The sequence below is a fragment of the Protomyctophum bolini genome (genome assembly GCF_963924005.1).
Source record: "Protomyctophum bolini genome assembly, chromosome: 22".
Classification (NCBI taxonomy): Eukaryota; Metazoa; Chordata; class Actinopteri; order Myctophiformes; family Myctophidae; genus Protomyctophum; species Protomyctophum bolini.
In genome coordinates this window covers 17,344,197-17,364,897 of record NC_137883.1, presented here as the reverse complement: position 1 = coordinate 17,364,897, position 20,701 = coordinate 17,344,197, and the positions used below count along the sequence as shown (strand labels likewise).

Sequence of the window (20,701 nt, the reverse complement as noted above, 5' to 3'; positions counted from 1 at the left end):
ACTGACCAGCTGCTTGTCTTCTTCTTGGCCCTGAAGATCCAGTGACGTCAGACAGCAAGTCTGACTCCAAGGGCCATATGGTATCAGTCAGGCAGAAACCTGATCCACATTTTACCCTCCATAGGGCCTTGGTTCTCACAATGTTCTCCAGGAGAAAACTCCTTCACAACAGGCTTAAGTTATGCAACAGCCAGGAGCAGTGCTGACCTCATGACTGGAAGTGTGTGCGTGCATTCCACTGACTATATACAGCATGCACACTTACAAATGTGAATACAAAATAGAACATCTCCATTTCCCATGACAATTGTCTTTTAGAATAAAGGTAGCCTTGTTTATCTTCATGTCAATTGACATACAGTATACCACAGTTACAAGTTATTATGACCTTTCATTATGATTGGCTGAGAGACATTATAATGACTGTTAACTCCTGATAACAGCACTCAGGAAGCTGAAGTATAATTGCTGTTGTGTACTCAAGGTCACGGTATACTGTGACAGTGCATGGCACTGGTGTGCTGATCTACTTGACTCTGCCTTCAACTTCATGCCTATGACCACAGTACACCAGTGCCAATATTTCACAGTATATCCCTTCGTCTTGTTTCTTATTGCTCAAGCAGAACTGTGTCTTATACAGCACATACTATAATTGCGATTACATATCTGAGCATAAACCTTTATGTAACCTGAACTCACACAGCTCAAGTATGTGGAGATTTCTGTTTTGTCTTCGTGTTAAAGTATAGTTTAAATGACATGGAAATTTCAAAGTGTCTTGCCATGCTTGGTTTGTCATGTTTATGTGACGTGCACATTTTGCCTTCATGATTGATCAAAGCTCCTTTTATTTATGTTGCAGATGATTCATGCAGATTAGTTCTGCATGTCAAACAGGCCCCTATAGCCATTTTATTTTGAGACCAAAGCCAGCCATGCAAGATTCCCTGCCACCCAACCCAGCCAACACATCCCATACCTGAATAGTTGTATTGTAGCAAACTGTGGCAGAGGCCAGGGCTATTGCTCAAGCACGCGCTGCGAGGGGGAGATAAGCTGCTGCTGGTGGGTAGTGCGAGCAGCAGACAGAGCAGCGTGGACAAAGAACACGGATCGTCACAGGAGTGAGGGACACACTAGACTAGACCAAGACAGGATGCGTGACTAGACCAGAATACGCTGCTGTACTGTGGAGAAGAAAACAACATCCGAGAGGCTGTTTGCTGCGCTGGCGCTGCTAATGTTCTACTGACTTCAGTTCAGTTTAACGTGGCTGTCTCTTGCTGTGCTATGAGCTGAAGCCTTTTTTTAATGAGAGAGAGAAATGACTTGGCATTTGTTCGCTTTTGTAATGAGGCAGGAGGTTGTAGAGACAGTCCTCGGGTAACCTGCAAGATGCATCTGGTGGTTGCACCGTCACAGAAATCCATGCTCACCGTGCTGCCTGACTTTGTGGAAAACACCACACTGACTAAAAGGGAGATCTGGCGTATGTAAGTCACCTCACTGCAGCACACAAACTCCACAGGAGACAGTTTTGGTGTAATTCAGCATTTTATGGTGATCCACAATCAGAATTGTTGTTTGAACAGAGTAGTTCACTTTAAATGGATGGCATTTATTTTGTACCTAACTTTCTAGTGCCTGTTGGAAAGATGATTATGCAACATTGTTTTCGTAGCTTTGGGAAGATGATTATGCAACTTTGTTTTTCTAGTTTTCATAGCTATAGGGTATGAGAACCAGTGAACTTATTCCCAAGATGTCAAAATGTAAAACTACATTTAATTAATTTTGTTAATGAATATCCCCTAATCGGTATCCCCTAGCCTAATGTGTCTGGGTGCTGTGTAATTCTTTTTTTTTTTGAGGAAGTACGGTTTGACCTTATTTGTTTTTAAGGGGATGAGGTTGTGACTGACATTTGAATCAACAACCATCCCTTTTCTCCAAATAATCTCTCTTCGCTGTAACTGCATGTCCTCCTTGAAATTTGCTAGCGAAGCTACTTTATCCTCACCAACAAGTCATCTTTCTTTTGGAGAAATTTGAAGGAACAATGATGCCATGTAACAGAGGTTCTGAGACAAAAGGTCTTGTGACGGTCCCACTCAGTCATACCAGGCTTTGTGTGTGGTGGTGGTGGAGAGAGGAGAGCAAGTCCAAACAAAGACACGCACTGTTCCTTCAGAGCTGTGTGTCCTAGATGGCAGACACCACAGTTCTCTGCTCACACTCCTGTTGAGGCCTCAAACTATTGATTATTTTCCTATAGCGACTGTTACATCCATTACTTTTTAGATGAATTGACATCGAGAAGCACGTTTTCTGGGGGGATATTTGTTTATTTTATTTATCATCAAAATAGGCATGAAAAAATTCGATATCGATATTTCTAAAATCGACTATGTTTGCCCCGTCGACCTATTTAACACACACGTTCTACACCACAGGGCCCAGTGTCGAGTCGGTCAGATACACGATTGTCCAGAACTACCACAAAAGGCTCTGGTCAGGCTCTGCCAGTGGAACTAATGAGCCTAAGTCCCCTCACATGTAGATTCCATGACGTTACATTGAGATTAGGCAACACAGTTCATATTTGGGCATGCCTGACACAGAACTCCATCTATAGGAATAAAGGGCCAGAGAGAGACGGATACAGAAATCTCCATATACTGTATGGGCATAAAAGGGACACAGACAGATGGGTTGACATGGGTCTGACATTGGTACAACGGGTATTGCATAGCCGGGTGGGGCATGGATCTAGTCCTGGTCTAGTCAATAATGGTCTAGTCAATAATAATGAATAACACTGAATATCTGCTCGGTACAGGAGTAGTTATGTTTATTGAAGGCAAAGTTTCAGTCCCTACGGACCTTCTTCAGGCATAACACAGCATTTTGACAGAGTTACTTGTATAGAAACATTTGAAAGAAATCAACCAATCACTACACAGTCTGATTAGAAAAGAGGTATAGCTTGTGATGATCATCAATTTGCTGACATCATTTAAAGACACAAGGACTCCAGAAAACTATTACATCATTTATAAAATCCTTTTATTAATAAAAGAAACTAGCTCAAATATGCAATCTAATGTGAGCTTGTAATAATAATTAATTGCATTTTAATAGCGCTTTTCCAAGTGCTCAAAGCGCTTTACAATGGTTCATTCATTCATACATTAGGAGGTGAAGCGGCGAACAGTCGACGCCAGCGTCCTCACTTCCCACATTCACACACCAACTCCTTGGACCTCGAGGGAACTAAGACCTAAGACCATGTTGGCATTCAGTCACTGATGAGCTTCCCATGCCCTTTCTAGCCTGCTGAGCTAATAAAGAGCATGCAAGAATGCATCCAATCTACCTCTTTATTTTACCCACTGTAAAATATTTTCCACTGTGTTGGATAACTTGTGTTTATATATTCTAATAAAGAAATGTAGTAAATACTATTGCCCCTGCCCTCTGGGGACAAATAAAGTTCCACCTATACCTGCCATGTGGATATATATATTTTTTTTTTACCTGTGACGTTTCTGCCTAATCATGTAACCAATGGGTTACCACGTTGGCACCAAATGCTTAACCTCGTATTCATACTGTATATGCTGGCCTCCTGTTTTCTTCTTTTCTGTAAAACAACAAAATGGGGTGATTTATTTTGCACCTGTAAGCCAATGCTGTAACAATAAAGCTGATTGTAACCTTTTCAGTGGTTCATTCTGCCTGTAGCAGAGCTGCACAATACATGTCTGTCAAATATGTAGGGACAAGGAGCTAAGAGCTGTCTGAAACACTATGCAAGATGATGAAGTGCTTCCTCTCTCCCTCATTGATTCAGTATAACTTAGATTTGATAGACTTGATGCTGTAAAAACACTTGAAATGTAAACGAGGTATACATTATTTTCAACAGAAAGCTGGGAAAAGCTAATTTGAATATTTAATGTCCTATGACAAGCCTCGAAAATATCATTGATACTGTACATCAATTATTTCATTAGAGATAGCAGTCTTATCTCCTCTGAGGGGTGTGTCATTCCTTCTTTATTTATATAGTCATATAGTAAATACCTGCGGTCACAATTATATAGGCTAATCCTATCTATTGTTTACTAAAGTACAATAGGTTTAGTTGCTGTGGTCAATTTCTCTTGCTCTGTACTTGGTCTTGTCTTCCCTAGGCTTCAAGTTGTTAATGTAAAAAAAAAAAACATCACACAAATATAATCATAATATTTATATTATGATATTATTTATGATATATTTTCATAACTCTGCAGAGTTCTTATAATACAACCATCCTGCAGACTGCAGGAGCCCTAGAGGTCCTGGAACAATGGTGTAAATTCTAATGAAGTGCTAGTAACCATGTATTGTGATTGTGTTTTATAGCCTCAGTGAAAGCTTCTTCATGGTCAAGGGAGCTGCCCTCTTCCTGCAGCAGGGCAACAGCACAGAGGAACCCAAAACCCCAACCCACCACAAACATGCAGGTACACACACACACACACACACACACACACACACACACCTCCATACACAATCATGACATTTTACTTGACGATTAACTTTCATACAAATAAAGTGATTGCCTATTTAATTGTGTTTTTGACATTGGAACATATTAATAAAATAATGACTTTGGACATTGTAAACAAAACCTGCACAAGGAAGATGGACAAAAATATATACATATTTAACCATTTTATACTTTCAAAATATTAAAATGTGCTGTGAGCTCGAAGATCGTATATTTCCGCTATTTTTGGAAAATGTTTGAACATTTTTTGACAATTATGCAGAATTGTCACTATTATCTCAAATAATTGTAATTTGGCATTTATGTTATTGTATGTTTATAACACACACACACACACACACACACACACACACACACACACACACACACACACACACACACACACACACACAGTACACCTGCAATAGGATACTTTGTTTTGCGCTTGTTTGCATGTGTGCCCTGCAAAGAACTGTGCACAAAAGCTAGGTCATATTTGCTGAGGTGGCTTTTCTGTTGTGGAGTTGTCTGTGTTTAGACTACACCATGTGTTAGGACTGGGTACCTACACAGTAAAATCCTGAGTGTTGATTTAACTCAAAATGGACCTGTATCACTCCCAGTTAAATTTGAGTTATTAGAGTGAAAGTTTTTGACAAAGGCTTGAAAATACTGTAACTATGAAACTGAAGTGACATCTCTTGTGTATTAGCTTATTTGAATATGATTGGTTGGCTCAGTTTGTACCACACTGTTTCGACAAAAAGAGCTGAGCCAGAAGGCAAAGCTCTCTATCTATCTACCGGTCCATCTTTATTCCTTCCTACACTCACCTATGCTCATCATGAAATGTGGGTCATGACTCATGACCAAAGAACAAGATCGTTGATAGAAGCGACAAGTACTCCTCAAACTCCCCCAGGCAGAAGTAGCTAATGTGGCTCGGTAAAGCACTGTCTGGGATTCTCATCTGGAACTGTTTCCTTTGCAACTAAATCTGGATAAGCGGTAGAAGATGGATGGATTGATGTGAAATATCATGTCATTTAAAATAAAAGAAGAGAAAAAAGAAAGAAAAGACAACAGGTCATCAACATGGTACTTGAGCAGACCAAGCTTGACTGGACTTGCCTGTAGTTTGTGATTATGTGCTACACAGTAATTGTTTTTGGATAATAGTACTGTCATTCTCAATCTTTTTCATTTCAAGGACGGCATTGGGCGATGGATTACCCATTTGATGTAACTCTGGGACCCCTATCTGCACTTTAAACCCCTCAGTGTTAATTCAACACTGACAGTGCAAATTGAACCAAATTATTTGGACACTAGCTTGTACGGTTTACTTTGCACCTACAGTATAGTGAATGCACTCATTTAGAGTTCATGAAGCTTTTCCTGGAAGTGCAGCATAAATGTTAATGCATAATGTTTATTTTCAGGCGATTTACCTCAACACCTGCAGGTCATGATCAAGATACTCCGGTCTGAGGACCGTATTAAACTGGTCAGTATTACACACACACACTCCCTCTCCCTCCCTCCATCTCTCTCTGGTTAACAATGCAGATTTATGCTGACCTCTGGCATGTCCATTTTGGTCATGCACTTACGCACACGCACACACACACACACACACACACACACACACACACACACACACATCTTGAACTTTATGTAGTAGATCAACTGCAAGTATCGCCATCAACCTTAGTACATTCTAGATATGTACCGTTGAGATGTCTTGCCAAGTGCAGCCTCTCGCTAAATATTCCTTCTCTTCCACAGGCTGTACGGTTGGAGACTGGATGGTCGGAACGTGTGCGCTACATGGTGGTAGTCTATACCAGCGGGCGCCAAGACACAGAGGAAAGCATTCTACTAGGGATGGACTTCACTGATAAGGACAGGTAGCTTTAAGCCTAATTTAACACCCCAATCGTCCAGGACGAAGTTCACCGTCCTTTCTATTAGTAACACCCAGCGCCCAAGACAAAGTTTTATCCAAAAGACGAAGTTTATTGATATGAAAACCGATCGCATCGCTCCACAACCTAGGAGCGACTCTTGCGCAATCCTCAATGTTGCGCAACAGTGAGACGTCATCGAAAATGTTCCCCCCCTGTTTAGCCGACGAGAACGAAAATCTTAAAACGTTAATAACTCGCGGTCTAAATCATCCCGTCCAATTCTAAGATCATGTGTTAGACGGGCCCCCGCTGTCCAATCGCTAGTCGCGTTACCTCCCGTTGTTGTCGATCGCATCCGTTGTTGTCTTCACATCCGGCATAACATCCGGTCCGTCGGTAGAAGTGCTCCGTTGCTATAAATCGATTGGGTGCTATACTTTAATGGTTTAAATAACTGAGTGTTAATAGAGTACACTGAATCTGACATTATTATTATTATTTTTACAAAAAGGTCATCTTTATTGTTCTCAGTAAAAGCTGCTCTATTGGGATGGTGCTGCCACTGTGGAGTGATGCCAACATACATTTAGATGGAGATGGGTGAGTATGAATTTATGTAAATATTCTCTCCCATAGATTACAGAAAACACAGCAGTGACTCCCAAACACTTTAGCTGGAGATCCCCTGTTCTAGAGCGTCTAAGAACACAATTGGCTGGTGTTCAGGGGAATGAAGCTGGAGGTTGATATTTGTCACTGCATGTACTCCAATGGGCTGGGGCGGCACCTGTCAGCAAGGAGTGTTGGGCGGTAGGACTTGGACCGAGGGTCTGTGGGGAGGAATTAACTGGCAGTTTTACTCCCCAATTTTTACCCCAGTGTTACTGACCTCCGGTGACTGAGTTACTTGCAGTCAATTTGACTCTAACGTGTGTCAGCTGAGTTCTTGCTGACCTGTGAAAGTGGTCCCTCTGTGTGCGAGTGTGTATGGGCAGAATATTCCACTAGTCTGTGTCCTGAATGGTGGCCGTGTGAACCAGCGGAGCACGCAGCCTGTGTTTGTGTTCCTACTACAGCACTCTGTCTCCCTGCGTATACAGTCTCTCTGTACAGACTCACCCTCATCTCCCGTCTCCCCCGTTTTGTCTCCAGAGGATTCAGTGTAAACACAGCAGGACGGACACATGTCTTCAAGCCTGTGTCTGTGCAGGCCATGTGGTGAGTCGCTTCATTCCCTCGTTGTGGAATTATTGGATATTAAAGGTGCATGGTGTAAGTGATATTTTGTGGTGTTAAACAGCTTTATTTTCCAATGGCAACCCAGTGTTTCATTGATCAGTATTAGAGGTAAACAGAAAATATATTTTAAGGTCGGGATGCCAATTGTATCCAGAGAGAGAGAAAAAGCTCAGGAAGCTCTGTCCTGATGGATACAATTCGTATTCCGACCAGAAAATGTATTTTCTGTTTACTAAAGAGCTGGATAGATGGGGAGACACCTGTTACTGGACAAACACTCTACAGCTGAACCAATGTACTTTCTTTTTCTATCTCCGATTGGAACCTGGTTTTCTGCGCAAGTGCTGACATTTTTTCCATTAGGCTAATGGTGCCGGCCTGCTTAGTTATATTGTATTAACATACTCTACCATACAGATAAATTCATTTCCACAGCACTGTACAGACAACAGTTCATACAGCAGAACACAATAACAGTGATATAACAATGATGTCATACAATGACAGACAGCAGTACACACTCATGTTTCATATTTAGACAGACCAACATCACTCATTATGATATGAGTGACGTTTAGAAACACCCATTGTTCATTGGCTTCATTGCCTTTTGAAGTTTGCAGGATTGGTCCGTTTTGAAATCAAATCATGAACGCAGCATGCAATTTATGTGAAATTTTGCATGCACATTCCCACTAGGCCGAATACAAAATGCCACTTGAAAATCAGAAAATCAGCCTCATGGTGGCGCTAACAGGCCGATTTGCGATTTTTACATTGGCTTCCAAAGTTTGAAGGATTGGCCCGTTTTGAACAAAATGTCTCAAATCATGAACACAGTGCAATTTGAGGCAAATGTTGCACGCACATTCCTACTAGGCCAATAAATCTCACCCTTTTCACATTTGCCTGTTATAGCGCCACCAGCAGGTGGACTTTTGCAAAACACATTTTTGGAACAAAATGCCTCAAATCATCACTTTGAATGTTGAATTGCCATCAAAGGCGTAAGAAGAAATGGCACCCTTTTCACAATGGCCTATTATAGCACCACCAGGAGGCCACAATAACAAGGCGCCAATGAGCACTTTTTCAGTTTCTAGTTAAAATAAATTATTTCATTGGGTGCTCGAGTGGCATGAGGTAAAGTATCTGACCACCATCGAGGAGTTTAGGGGTTCAAATCCACCCTGTTGGGTGATGATTTGGGTCAGCGATATTGAAAACTATTGTTGCTTGTAGACCTTATTCATTCATTGCAGTGAGGTTTCCTATCACACTTATTTGATAACATATTGCCAAGGCCACCTGGAGAAGAGATATAGAATAGGTAGATTATAAGTCATATACAGTAGAAGCCCAATGCTTAAAGGCCCAATGTCATGCTCCATTTAATTTGCCATGTGATTTATTTCTGGTAAAAAAAAAGGGGCGGGACATGTCCCATGGTAACGTGAGCAGTAGCCAATAGATTCCAATGCCATTTAACTAAACAACAAATTCAATTTTGGTAGTGGTTCAGGTTACGTTGCCTAGATGAAACTCCAATTACAGATATCTTCAATAGTTGCTCTGTTGATTAAAACATATATATATCATTCAAAATATTCTCTCCATTGACTCAGGGTGCAAGTAAAAAAGCGACAACGTTTCGATGTATCAGCCACATCTTCGTCAGGTCTACTTCATCAGTACTACTTGATTAAGCTCATTATGCTCAATATCTCCCCTGGCCAAGAGGGGATTGTGTCTTGCTGAAAGGTAGAGAATTGGTCTCCCACGTGGAAGACCCAGGAGGTTTGAATCCCGGAGTAGGAGATCAAATGTACAGATTGCAGCCGCTGTGTGATGAAGTATAAACCTGCAGGCTTAAATGTTGTATGTGAAAAATGTTGCCACGGCTGAGCCTTTGCTCCTTGTCCAACAGGTCTGCTCTACAGATCCTCCATAAGGTCTGTGAGGTGTCACGCAGGTACAACTACTTCCCAGGGGGAATGGCTCTCACCTGGATGGGCTTCTATGAGAGCTGCATCACCTCAGAGCAGAGCTGCGTCAACGAGTGGAACACTATGACTGATCTGGAGACCACACGGCCTGACTCACCGGCCTTATTTGTGGATCGGTAAAGACTTGTGCTTCTTGTATTTGAAATGCGATGCATATGTATATTGTGTATAAATTACATGGAGGATCAACAGCAATGTTTTGATTGATTGCACACAGGCCAACAGAGCGTGAGAGAACAGAATGTCTGATCAGAACCAAACTACGCAGTATCATGACGTTCCAAGACCTGGAGAATGTCACTTCTAAAGAGGTGCAGTATGCATACATGTTTGTTACATTTGTTGTTGGAGTATTTGTATCTGCTGTATATTAGATATTCATCTAATATACATTTAGATATGTTGTTGGAGCCTGGTGTTTGCTGTAACATGCTCTCTTACAACCTTTTCAGATACGTACTGAGCTGGAGCAGCACATGAGCTGTAACCTCACGGAATACAAGGAGTTCATAGATAATGAGATGCTGCTGATCCTGGGTCAGATGGACAAGCCCACACTTGTATTTGACCACCTGTACCTGGTGAGAAGAACATTAGTTTTATTCATTATTCTTCCCTATCCGTGTTGAGTGTTCCCACACTACATTCTCCTCCTCATCCTGCCACTAAATAGTTTTGCGATGTGATGTGTTGTGAGCTTGTAGATCTGCTATTTTCAGTACTTGACACCAGTGTGCAACTTGTTGCGTCATACACCATTGGTGTTGTTTACACGTCTTCTCTTTTAAGCTTTACTATAGCAAACATGGTCAATTTGACCTTAATCGATTTGTGTCTCCACACCTCCCCAGGGGTCTGAATGGAATGCCTCCAACTTAGAAGAATTGCGGGACTGTGGGTGAGAATATAGAATGCAAAAACAGAAATGTTCTAAATAAGTAGTATACGTTGAATATTTCTAAAATCTGCTATGATGTACAGTATGTTTGTCAACAACAAAGTTTAAAGGTGGTGTAAGTGATTTTTGTGAGTTTCTTTTGTTGTTAGTGATACATACTGTAGCTCTGTATTGGAATCTACCATTCCGCAATCATTGCCATAATAGTAGCTTGTTCAGTAACAGTTTCTCCAGCTCTTTAGTAAACTAAACATACCAATTTCAGCCAATCAGAGAAGAGAATGTATACGGGATAAACAAGTGAAATCGGAAGTGAGAGATTGAATGAAAAATGTCAGGGGTCATCCCTCAATGTATTTTCTTTTCACAATAAAGCTCATAGATGGAGAGACCCCTGTTACTGAGCAAAAAATCTGTAGCAATGATTACTAACGAGCTTTCACTTTTAACGGTTGTTTTTTACCTAACAATATCACTTACAGCACTTTTAACATCCATATTAGATGAATTAGTGTTAGATATGTTTCAGCTCTCTTAACTCACCTGGCACCAATTGCGCCTTTTGATGCCTATTTTTTCATAATGTTTCTCCACGCCGATGACGCCTTTTCACGCCTTTTTAATATAAATTGATTACCGTTCATAACTGTGTCCTGTACGTGCTCATAAGACTCCGGTTCGGGTGCAGAAAAGAAACGAAAATGTAAATTCCACTGGCTTATGCTGTCTATGGGGACGCAGATTTTAGAATCCATCATACGATCGTGTATAAATCAGGCTTGAGGTTCAGGAAATTCAGTTTTTTTGTTAGATCTGGTGCTTTGAACAACAAAACAAAACACGCAAGCCTAACACAACAAGGCACATACTGTACAGGACATGCATTAGTGCAACAGCAGGACATACAAATACTTATAGACAGCAGGCAAAGTTCACCATGTAATCTGATGGAATAAGTTAGAGTAGTAGTATTGTAAACTATACTGTATGCCAATTGCAAAATAAAGGAGTATGGCTGTATTATACTGTATAAATCCACACTATTCACAAAAGGCAGCATGGAAGTGACACATTTGGTTTTGGTTTTGTTTACAGAGTGGGTTTCATCCTCAACGTCACCAGGGAGATTGACAACTTCTTTCCAGGAACATTCTCCTACCACAACATCCGGGTGTATGATGAGGACATCACTGACCTGCTGGCCCACTGGAATGACACCTATAACTTTATTGTTAAAGCCAAGTGAGAATCACAAATAAAATGACATACGGTACCCACTGCACTGCCTAATCCTCAGTGTTAATTTAGCTGAGAGATCTTATACATTTTACCAAATTTACTCTTCTGAGGGCTAATCTCTCAAACTGATGGACCTGATTTTTTTTCTTTCATTTTATAATTGGAGTCGGTGGTGGTTGGATCAGTTGTAGCCCATATATCATGGAAAAGTTTTGCTATACCTGTCCACCTGGGAGCCACCCAAATATTAAATCCTAACTTGTTTATTTTAGAAAGGAAACTTGAACTTTGTGATTCGTGATTCATTTGTATACTATTAATACTAATACTATTATTAATTAACATAGGCTATATATTCTAAGATTTGAGTGTATTATTTAACTTGCTTCACAGGAAGAACCACTCCAAATGCCTGGTACATTGTAAGATGGGGGTGAGCCGCTCTGCCTCTACAGTTATTGCCTATGCTATGAAGGAGTATGGATGGTCTTTGGAGAAAGCATACAATTTCGTCAAGCAGAAAAGAAGTATAGCTCAGCCCAATGCTGGCTTTATGAGACAGCTGGCAGAATACGAGGGCATCCTGGATGCTAGGTGAGCAATTCAGTGGATTCTATAACATCAACTACACCTACAGTACAGCCTGATTTTGTCATACAGACTTATACATTAAATTAGACTTAACTATCAAAGGACAACATAACTTGTTTAATCTCTATAGTGCAGTGGTGGGCTTTATATGCACCAGGTCAAAGGTCAGGGCTACTAACCCTGACATACTGTACTTGTGCTTTATGCAGTAAGGTTATTGGTCATTAGCTGGACTGTACATGCATAATACACATGCACAATGTTTATGAAAAGGGTAGCCTTTAGTTCTTTTTCACCTTGAACCTGGTGTCCCTATTTTGGGCATGGTTAACATTTTGAAAACTTTGACAACATTTGATTTGTAAACTCGCAACGTTGCTTTGTAGCACGGCAAAATACAATGTTTTTATATTTTAGTCTACTTCTCTCTTTGCATCCTTGTTTCTGCTTCACAGTAACCAGCGGCACAACAAGTTGTGGAGACCTGAAGCACACGAGGAGCTCTCAGAAGAGGCCTCTGGTCAGTGCACTGGCCTGGAAGTCCCTGGAGAGGAGACCCCAGTGCTGAGGGCTTCCTCCCGGGAGGGGGAAGCCTGGGGTGGCTGTGGGGCCTCTCCCTGCAGGGGCATGGGTCTGGAGGTGGAACCCCCTGACCCCCTTAACTACAATTACTACTTCCGACGGTTGTCGGACTCTGCACTGGACAGTGAGCCCTCAACCCCGGTGCGAGGCCCCCCTCTGCTGGGTATGGAAAGGGTATTTATTGAAATTGAGGACGTGGAGAGAGATGCTCTATTGGAGGACGAAGGCTTCCCCATGGCCCATTTGGTTCCACCCGGAGCAGGAACAGCTGCCCAGACCTGTGGCCGCCTCGACCCTCTGGAGGACATGAGACTGAGGCTGGAGTTCAGCACTCTGGAAGAAGAGGATGAGGAGGAGGCAAAGAAAGAGGAAGAGGAGATGGCAGCGCTGGCCCAAACTCCAGGAAATTCTGACGGCAAGAAGGAGGGAGAGGAGATGGAGAGGAAGGAGGAAAGCCGATTGGGTTTGGCAAACCTCAATACTAACAACAGCAACCGCCTTGCTGCCAAGCGCAGCTGCCCTGCTGCCTTCGACGTGAGTTGGGCAAATACATACGTAGTGTGTATTTGTATTTTTATATATATATTATATATATTATTATTTTTATTATAGATTTTTAACAAAAAAATAAAAAGTAGAACACGTATGTATACATGTAAAATATAAAGATCTATATATCATTCTTATGTACAGATCACCTAAAACAGACCTTTCGAAATTAAACACATTTCTCAAAAACATGGTAAAGTATCTATCATCTCCGACTTCTGCAATTATGATAATAGGAGATTTCAATGAAGACCATTATACTGAAAAAGATAGAACTATAAAGACCTTCATGTCAAGATTAGGCTTTAAACAATTAAATACAAATCCAACTACAGATTTCGGAAGTATTTTAGATCATGTATATTTTAACAAATTTGAAAGTATTATTACAGAAATTGAAGTTAGAGACACATATTACTCTGATCATGATTTAGTATTAATATCACTATAGTCCAAAATGAAATACATTTAAAACAATTGACAATTTACAATAAGTAATAAAATAATTATACTGTATAATATATTTTAATTCAGTTTATATACTTTTTTTTTCATCACATATCAATGATTTATTTTTCTGTAAAAAGGTAGGTAGGTAGCAAATAGTTACACCTAATGATTATACATTTCAAACGTTCCTTCACAGAGATACTGAGATGTGAAAGTTTACAGTGGTCGAAAGTACTTGCGCGCTCTGCTTGCACACTAGTTGGCCATTTATGGCCTACTAGTGTGCAACAAGCAAGTATGCACTCGGCAGAGTGCAGTTCTAGTTATTATTATGATTATCTAACTGTCTATAAATGCACCACGTCTCTGTACGTGTGTATGTACGTACGACATACGTACGTCTGTAATCCATGTAACTCGAGAACCGTTCTCCCCACCGACCTCAAGTTTGATACACGTGTTCCACACCACCACAGGGAGTGCAGTGCCCGGTGTCAAGTCCTTAGGATAGCCAGTTGTCCAGAACCAGCACCAAACCCTCTGCCCAGGCTCTGGACAGGGCCCAAATTAGCCAATTGATCACACCTGATCACCCCTAGCTCTCCATATATGGAGCTGGCCTCTTCTGACAATCAAAATGATGTTCTAACATCTGCATAGACTACAAATTTGGGCATGCCTTACAAAGAACTCCATACAGTATATGGGCATAACTGGGTGGGGAATTAATTTCCAACTTGCATCGTTCCAAGTAGGCCAGTGCCCAACGGGCACCGCTCTAGTTATTATAAACATGTGAACACATTGTAGTGTGTGCTGAGAGTGTGTTCTCTCTTCAAAATCTCCAGCCTATGTAAATTGCTGCATTTTGAGTTTTATGTACACTGGTGGCGAGTTTACAGCACAAGCTCTTGTCTCATAAAGCACACTGTTGACTCAGATTCGGATTCAAATTAACTATCGGCAAATTTACCATTTAACTCAATGTTGTCACCTTTCAGTAGTTTGTCATGGCTGACCATGTCTTCTCTCTCTCCCTTTCCTGGGTTTAGGACAGTGCTAGCACAGGAAACCCATTCAAGGTGAAGCCCTCCTACCAGTCCTGTAAAGACTGCCTACGTCTGACACAAGTGCGGCGCTGTGAGCGCCCAGCAGGAGGCCGCACCCATCGCCTTAACCCCACCCGCCACTGCACAGTCCCCTCCATATCCATCGATCCGCCTGGCACCCATTTCGCTCCAGCCCAGATTCTGTCCTCTGTGCCAGCTCAGGCCCTTGCTGGGTCTGCCGTCCAGCCCTGCAGTCGCCTTTGCCGCTGTGAGAGCTGCGCCCCGGGCATTCTCCCGGCCCCCGTTGCATGCCTGGAGGCCTATCGTCAAAGGGCAGTGTCGCCCATGAGCTGCGAGGAGCTGTCTCATGGCCACTGCTTACTGGAGACGGAAGACATGGACGAGCCACGAGTGGATGAGGAGAACGATTGTGTGCTGAGGAAGGGCAGAGAGAGCACAGGAGCCTTCACAGAGCTTACCCTCCTGAATCTCAACCTGGAAGGAGAGAGGCCAACAACAAGGCCAGTTGGGCCAGAGATCACCCCCCCTGGTGGTGAAGCAGAGCTCCAGCAACAGGCGTTGGCTCAGCTGCAGATGCCAACACTGAGGTTAGGACTTGGTCTGGGATTGGTCCGACAGAGGGCAGAGGAGCTGGAGAGGCTCTCAGGTTTAGCCAGGGATGGTCAGGTCCCTGTAGACCCCCTGCCTTAACAGATAAGGTCTGACCATGGCTGGCATGGATGCAGGGATGGAGGTGGAGGGTGATATAGCATGGCACTACGAGACCAACTCCCACTGACTAGACTAGCTGCACTCTACATTACGTGGATACAGCTATGGACCTCCCAAATGACTGCAACTGTGGTGTCACACTTTCACACCTGGTCTGTAACATTTAGTCCCATGTTTGTTGTCACTGCAAATCTTTACTCTTAACAGGCAGAAGCACCCATGAGATTCAGACCTAAGTGAATATGGATAGCCTGAGTCCGGGCACTTGTGGCTTAAACATTGTACAGTAGTTGCCTCAGTTCTTCCTATCAGACCTGGTTGAGGTCAACAGATCTGTCTTGAGCCACCTGTTTCCATGCCGTCAGGCTCCTCAAGCTGACTGTACAAGCTGACTGTACACTTACAGTTGCTGTGTCAGCAGACAGGTATGGCATATCTGTACAGCAGAGAAGTTCATTGATAATACTGACACAGTGGCTGTTTTGCTCTTAGATCATCACATTAGAGTGATGATGAACAAAATCAAATGCCTGCTGTGTCAATTTGGTCAATAGGATTGAGGATAGGAGTGGCTTAAAGAACAGAGATGTTGTGTAAAGTCAACCAGCTTGGTGATTTCCATCTCCCCTCAAAAGATCTATGAATAGCACTTTGATTTTGGGGGAAAAAAGGATATGGGGTAACTCATTTTTGTTCTGTCAGAGTACTGTATGTCAATCTAAACAGTATTGGTAAGAAGAACATTGTATCTTTGCAATTGAGTCTCTGACTGCATTCAAAGTCCCTTCACATCATTACCATCGATAATTTAATTCTCAATTATCGGCGTCCCTCCCCTGCTGTTGCTGCTTTTGTGTCACAGAAAGGCTTATCATATATATGAAATATCTTTTTCAAGAGGACTTATATGCCTCTTTAAGTAAAGCAGTGTAATGTACCTCGGAACACAAGCATCTCAGACTGTTTTGGTCGAAGACTGTTTTGTTGACTTGCCTCTCTCCTCAGTGACCGGTTCACCCTGACCTCTTTGATTCAAATGTGACGTTGTAATCATTTCTAAATGGCTCTCAGTATAGTCTGCTCATGACATTCAGTGTTACATGTGTCCTCTTTTTGCTTTAGGGCAGAAATCCCCATATGTTTCAGCATATTATGAATTAATTGAGATTTAATACTACTATAGTCATAATGAAATGCATTGCATTATTGGTAATTTTTTTCTCAACTCTCAACTCATGCTGTGGATGTTTATGGGTCATGCACTGAAACAGAAGAGTATCGATAAAGTCATCATGGTTTTCTTTTCTTTTTTAACCACCAGGTGTGGAATTATGACATCAAAAAGCAGGCGTCTAGTTTAGGTTTCAGTTTTCATTCTTGGAATAGTATGCCCAAAAGAGTTGCTCACTCTCTGCAGCCAAGCTTTATACAAAGCCATATCATGCCGTCAGATCCAGTTCATCATGCATATCCTAATAGAATTTAGTGGTATTCTTTGATTACCCATAGGCCAAAATAGCAGATCTACAAGCTCACAAGGTGTTGTAATGCAGCGTGTTGTGAGCGTGTATGGCTATTTTCGGCAAAGAGAATCGGTGTAGTGAGAGGGGACCAAATGTAGACCCCTGGGGGAACCTGGTCAATATAGTATAAAACTGTAGGGTTTGTGCATGTGTAGGTATTGCTTGTTTTTACATGCATACACAATACTTTGAGCTTCCTTTCCCTATAATAGATCTGCAAGACATTGGACAGTGGGCTATAGGCCTATGAATATCCAGCATTTGAGCACAAGTCTAGTATTGGCCAGTTATCCAATTGCCGTAGACGCCTTGTTTTCTAACAGTGGGAACAATTTAAAATTTTCTGATGCAACCGTTCAGTTGCTGTTTATTTTACTTTATGCACATTTCGAGGCGCTTTTGGAATACGTTGTTGCCATAACAGAAACATTGTAATGTATTCCATCTGTATCCTTCTATAGCACACAAACAAATAATATTATTTGCACTTTGGATTAAGCATTTCACAACAAAGTGTGACTCCAGACAAAACCAGAACTTGAATTATCTGCTCTCATTTCTGTAGTAATAATGTTGTTCCTTTTCCAAACATATAATCAGTATTAGGACCTATTTTGTTTACTGGATACTACTAAAAATCCGCTGTGTTGAAGGTATTCAGAATAATTTGAAACCCTTGCAATTGAAAAATATAAAGGGAAAAATTCTAGTGTTGTTGATTCTCAACATCAAACACCATTAAGCTTACATTCATGAATATCATAATAGGCTGTTTTTTTTCAATAATAATAATTATTCTTATTATATTTTCTTATAGGTTTTGGCAGTTACTGAAATATAGGGTGCCAATATTTTTAATGGAGCCATATTTTATTTTATTTATAAATAATTTTTAAAAATATAACTAATGAATGCACCTGAAGTTATTTATTTATTCATTTTGTGCATTTATTCACCTAACAAAGCTAATTTGCAGCCAATCTAAAGTTCTCTTTGCCATGGAGTATTACTTTATAATGCACGTTTTATTTATTTTTTATTCTTACCCCGTTTGTTGATATTTCACTGTTTTTGCATAATGCACGCTGGGTGTGCTAGATAATATTGAATAAGGCTTTGGTTTGTGCAGGGCAGACACATGTAAGCTTTACACTAGTAATATGTTGACAAGAAGAGATCAAAGGCTGGCTACAACTGTAAAGAATTCATGCAATTTGTTTAGTTTTGTTCGACCATGTGGTCTCTACTGTATACTGTATTTTTTATTTTGTAGCACAGCTAGAGTAGTAATATTTAGATTATCATTTGGTTTTGGTTTAAATTTACGGTTTGTCCTCACGTGGTTACATGAGCATGATGTAACTTAGTAAATTAAGTATAGTAGGAATCATCAAGCCATGCTATAAAACAACATGCTGGCCTGTTTGTTATGGCTATGATATATATAGATTAGGATTATATGAGTCAGATTTAATTCTGTTTTATACTTTGTCGTATGACACTGTTGTGCACCAAAAAGCGACTACAAACTTCTTGTAGATCTGCTATTTTCATTGCCCAACACCATCATACGATGGATTATTAATTAAGCATTAGCCAGCGGTTCTCAGTTCATCAATCTGTTGAAGACTAATGCTACTCTTATGTTTATCCACAAATTGTTGCACTACCTTCAGTTGTTTGCCATGGTTTGAATTTGTTTTGTATTTAAGTGCCTTAACCTTGGCCTTAGCTCTATCATACAGCATTGTGGGCTTTGCTGAGTCGTTGTTTATGAGTGCGTATTTGTACACTAGTGTACATTTGTGCAGTCTCAGAGTTAAATTAACACAGAGGATTTTACTGTGTACTTGGTCTCTGCCCAAAAAGGATAATAATCATACTCATCAAAAAGGATAATAATCATACTCATCACCATGCATTTCTCAGCCCATCATGTACTGTATGCAAACACACTTTACACAACACCATATAAACAGCAGCTCTTACCCATGGACATACAGTATATTTGATGGACTTTCATTCATAAATAGCCTATCAATGTAGTTTCTATTGACATTGTTGAGACTAGTGATGTGCTGTATGAGCCAATGCCAGACAACGACAACAAAAATATTTTTACATTGGTGGTGCTGGAATCAAATCTGTTAATTACATTTAAATTTGGATAGGATGATGACTACAACGTGTTACTTTTTAACCGTGTGTATAACATTTCCTCCAATTTCCAATAGAAATAATTAGCTAATAATTAACTCATATTGATACTGGTTATATACTCATAATTAGGTTCTCGTGCCATCAGCACAACATGATTTGGTGCACCTCTAATTTAGCCAAAATGTCTTTAGGCTGCATTTAGAGTTGTAGACAATGAACCAGTTGTTTTTATTATGTTATTCTTGGGCAGCAGGCATCAAACTGACAATCCTACTAAGGGCCAGAGGTTGAAGACATTGAAACGGAACAAATGTAGAGGGGAGTAAAGTGACCGTGCATGGCTAGAGCACAAGTTGTCATTATCACCCCTCGGCATTAGAGCTTGAGTGGTTTTGAGTGAATGAGTGGAAACTGTTAAACATGAAACTGGGAGTTAGAATTTGTTACATTAATTGTTTTTTGTTAACCTTTGTGCACTGTACTGTACATTGGCAATGTTAATGTGTAATGCACTTTTTTTTACATTTTGTTAAAATGATGTCCAGTCCAATGTTTATCATGGAAATAAACCATTTCCTCTCTGCATAATCAGTTCATTTATTTCCAAACACAAACAAATTAAAAGTATGGTTATGGCATGCTATAACTTTGGAAAGCTCATTCTCTGCTTTAAGTAGTATTAGTATGAAGAGAAACAGGAAACTAGAGAAACGGAATCAGACACAGAAGGCCGTCCGCTCGGGTCTCGGGACTTGAACCCGCAATGCGCTGTCAGGCTACATTGAGCCTAAGTGCCCAGCCCAAACCACTAGGTCCGGGCCCTTATTTTCTTACCTTTTAAAAAGTTTCAAAAATGGAAGACCTTACAAGCTTGAAGCTTGTATCGCGACACGTCATGAGCTTAGATCTGCTATTTTTGATATTTTCTTGAATAGACCTTAACTAAAATAAATTGTAGTTAATGTGTGTATTTTGAGTTGTTTGTTCTCAAATAGAAACTTTAATCAAACCCAACTTTGTTTGAATACACTCACTGAATGAGAAAGGTGGAGGTTTGGGTGGTGGAGTAAAGCTGATTAGAAACTTATTCAATCAGCAGACTGAGCTGATTACAGGTGGGGCATGTTTGTCCTGCATGAACTAAAGCAATGCTTTATTTTGCTGCCTCCTGAGTCATTGTGCTTAAGCCTAATCTATATTTTGTCATATAGTATGTTGCTCAAAAAATAAGTTGTA

The 20,701-nt window shown here is 40.8% G+C and overlaps 1 protein-coding gene across 4 annotated transcripts in view; it reads left to right on the top strand.

Moving 5' to 3' along the window:
• Positions 1-20,053, top strand: part of ssh1b (slingshot protein phosphatase 1b) — a 29,897-nt gene extending 9,844 nt beyond the window's left edge. For 2 of the 4 annotated variants that reach the window (XM_080756191.1, XM_080756192.1), the window contains exons 3-15: positions 4,411-4,511; positions 5,980-6,044; positions 6,326-6,447; positions 6,979-7,047; positions 7,600-7,665; positions 9,614-9,808; positions 9,910-10,003; positions 10,145-10,273; positions 10,544-10,590; positions 11,686-11,832; positions 12,223-12,423; positions 12,876-13,536; positions 15,054-20,053. In XM_080756191.1, the coding sequence (XP_080612317.1) occupies positions 4,411-4,511; positions 5,980-6,044; positions 6,326-6,447; positions 6,979-7,047; positions 7,600-7,665; positions 9,614-9,808; positions 9,910-10,003; positions 10,145-10,273; positions 10,544-10,590; positions 11,686-11,832; positions 12,223-12,423; positions 12,876-13,536; positions 15,054-15,761 (2,605 nt within the window). In that variant the 3' untranslated portion in view covers positions 15,762-20,053. Of the gene's footprint in view, positions 1-1,059; positions 1,497-4,410; positions 4,512-5,979; positions 6,045-6,325; positions 6,448-6,958; positions 7,048-7,599; positions 7,666-9,613; positions 9,809-9,909; positions 10,004-10,144; positions 10,274-10,543; positions 10,591-11,685; positions 11,833-12,222; positions 12,424-12,875; positions 13,537-15,053 lie in introns of those variants that run through there. The other 2 variants (XM_080756190.1, XM_080756193.1) reach the window with 2 other exon arrangements.
• The last annotated feature ends 648 nt before the right edge of the window (positions 20,054-20,701 follow it).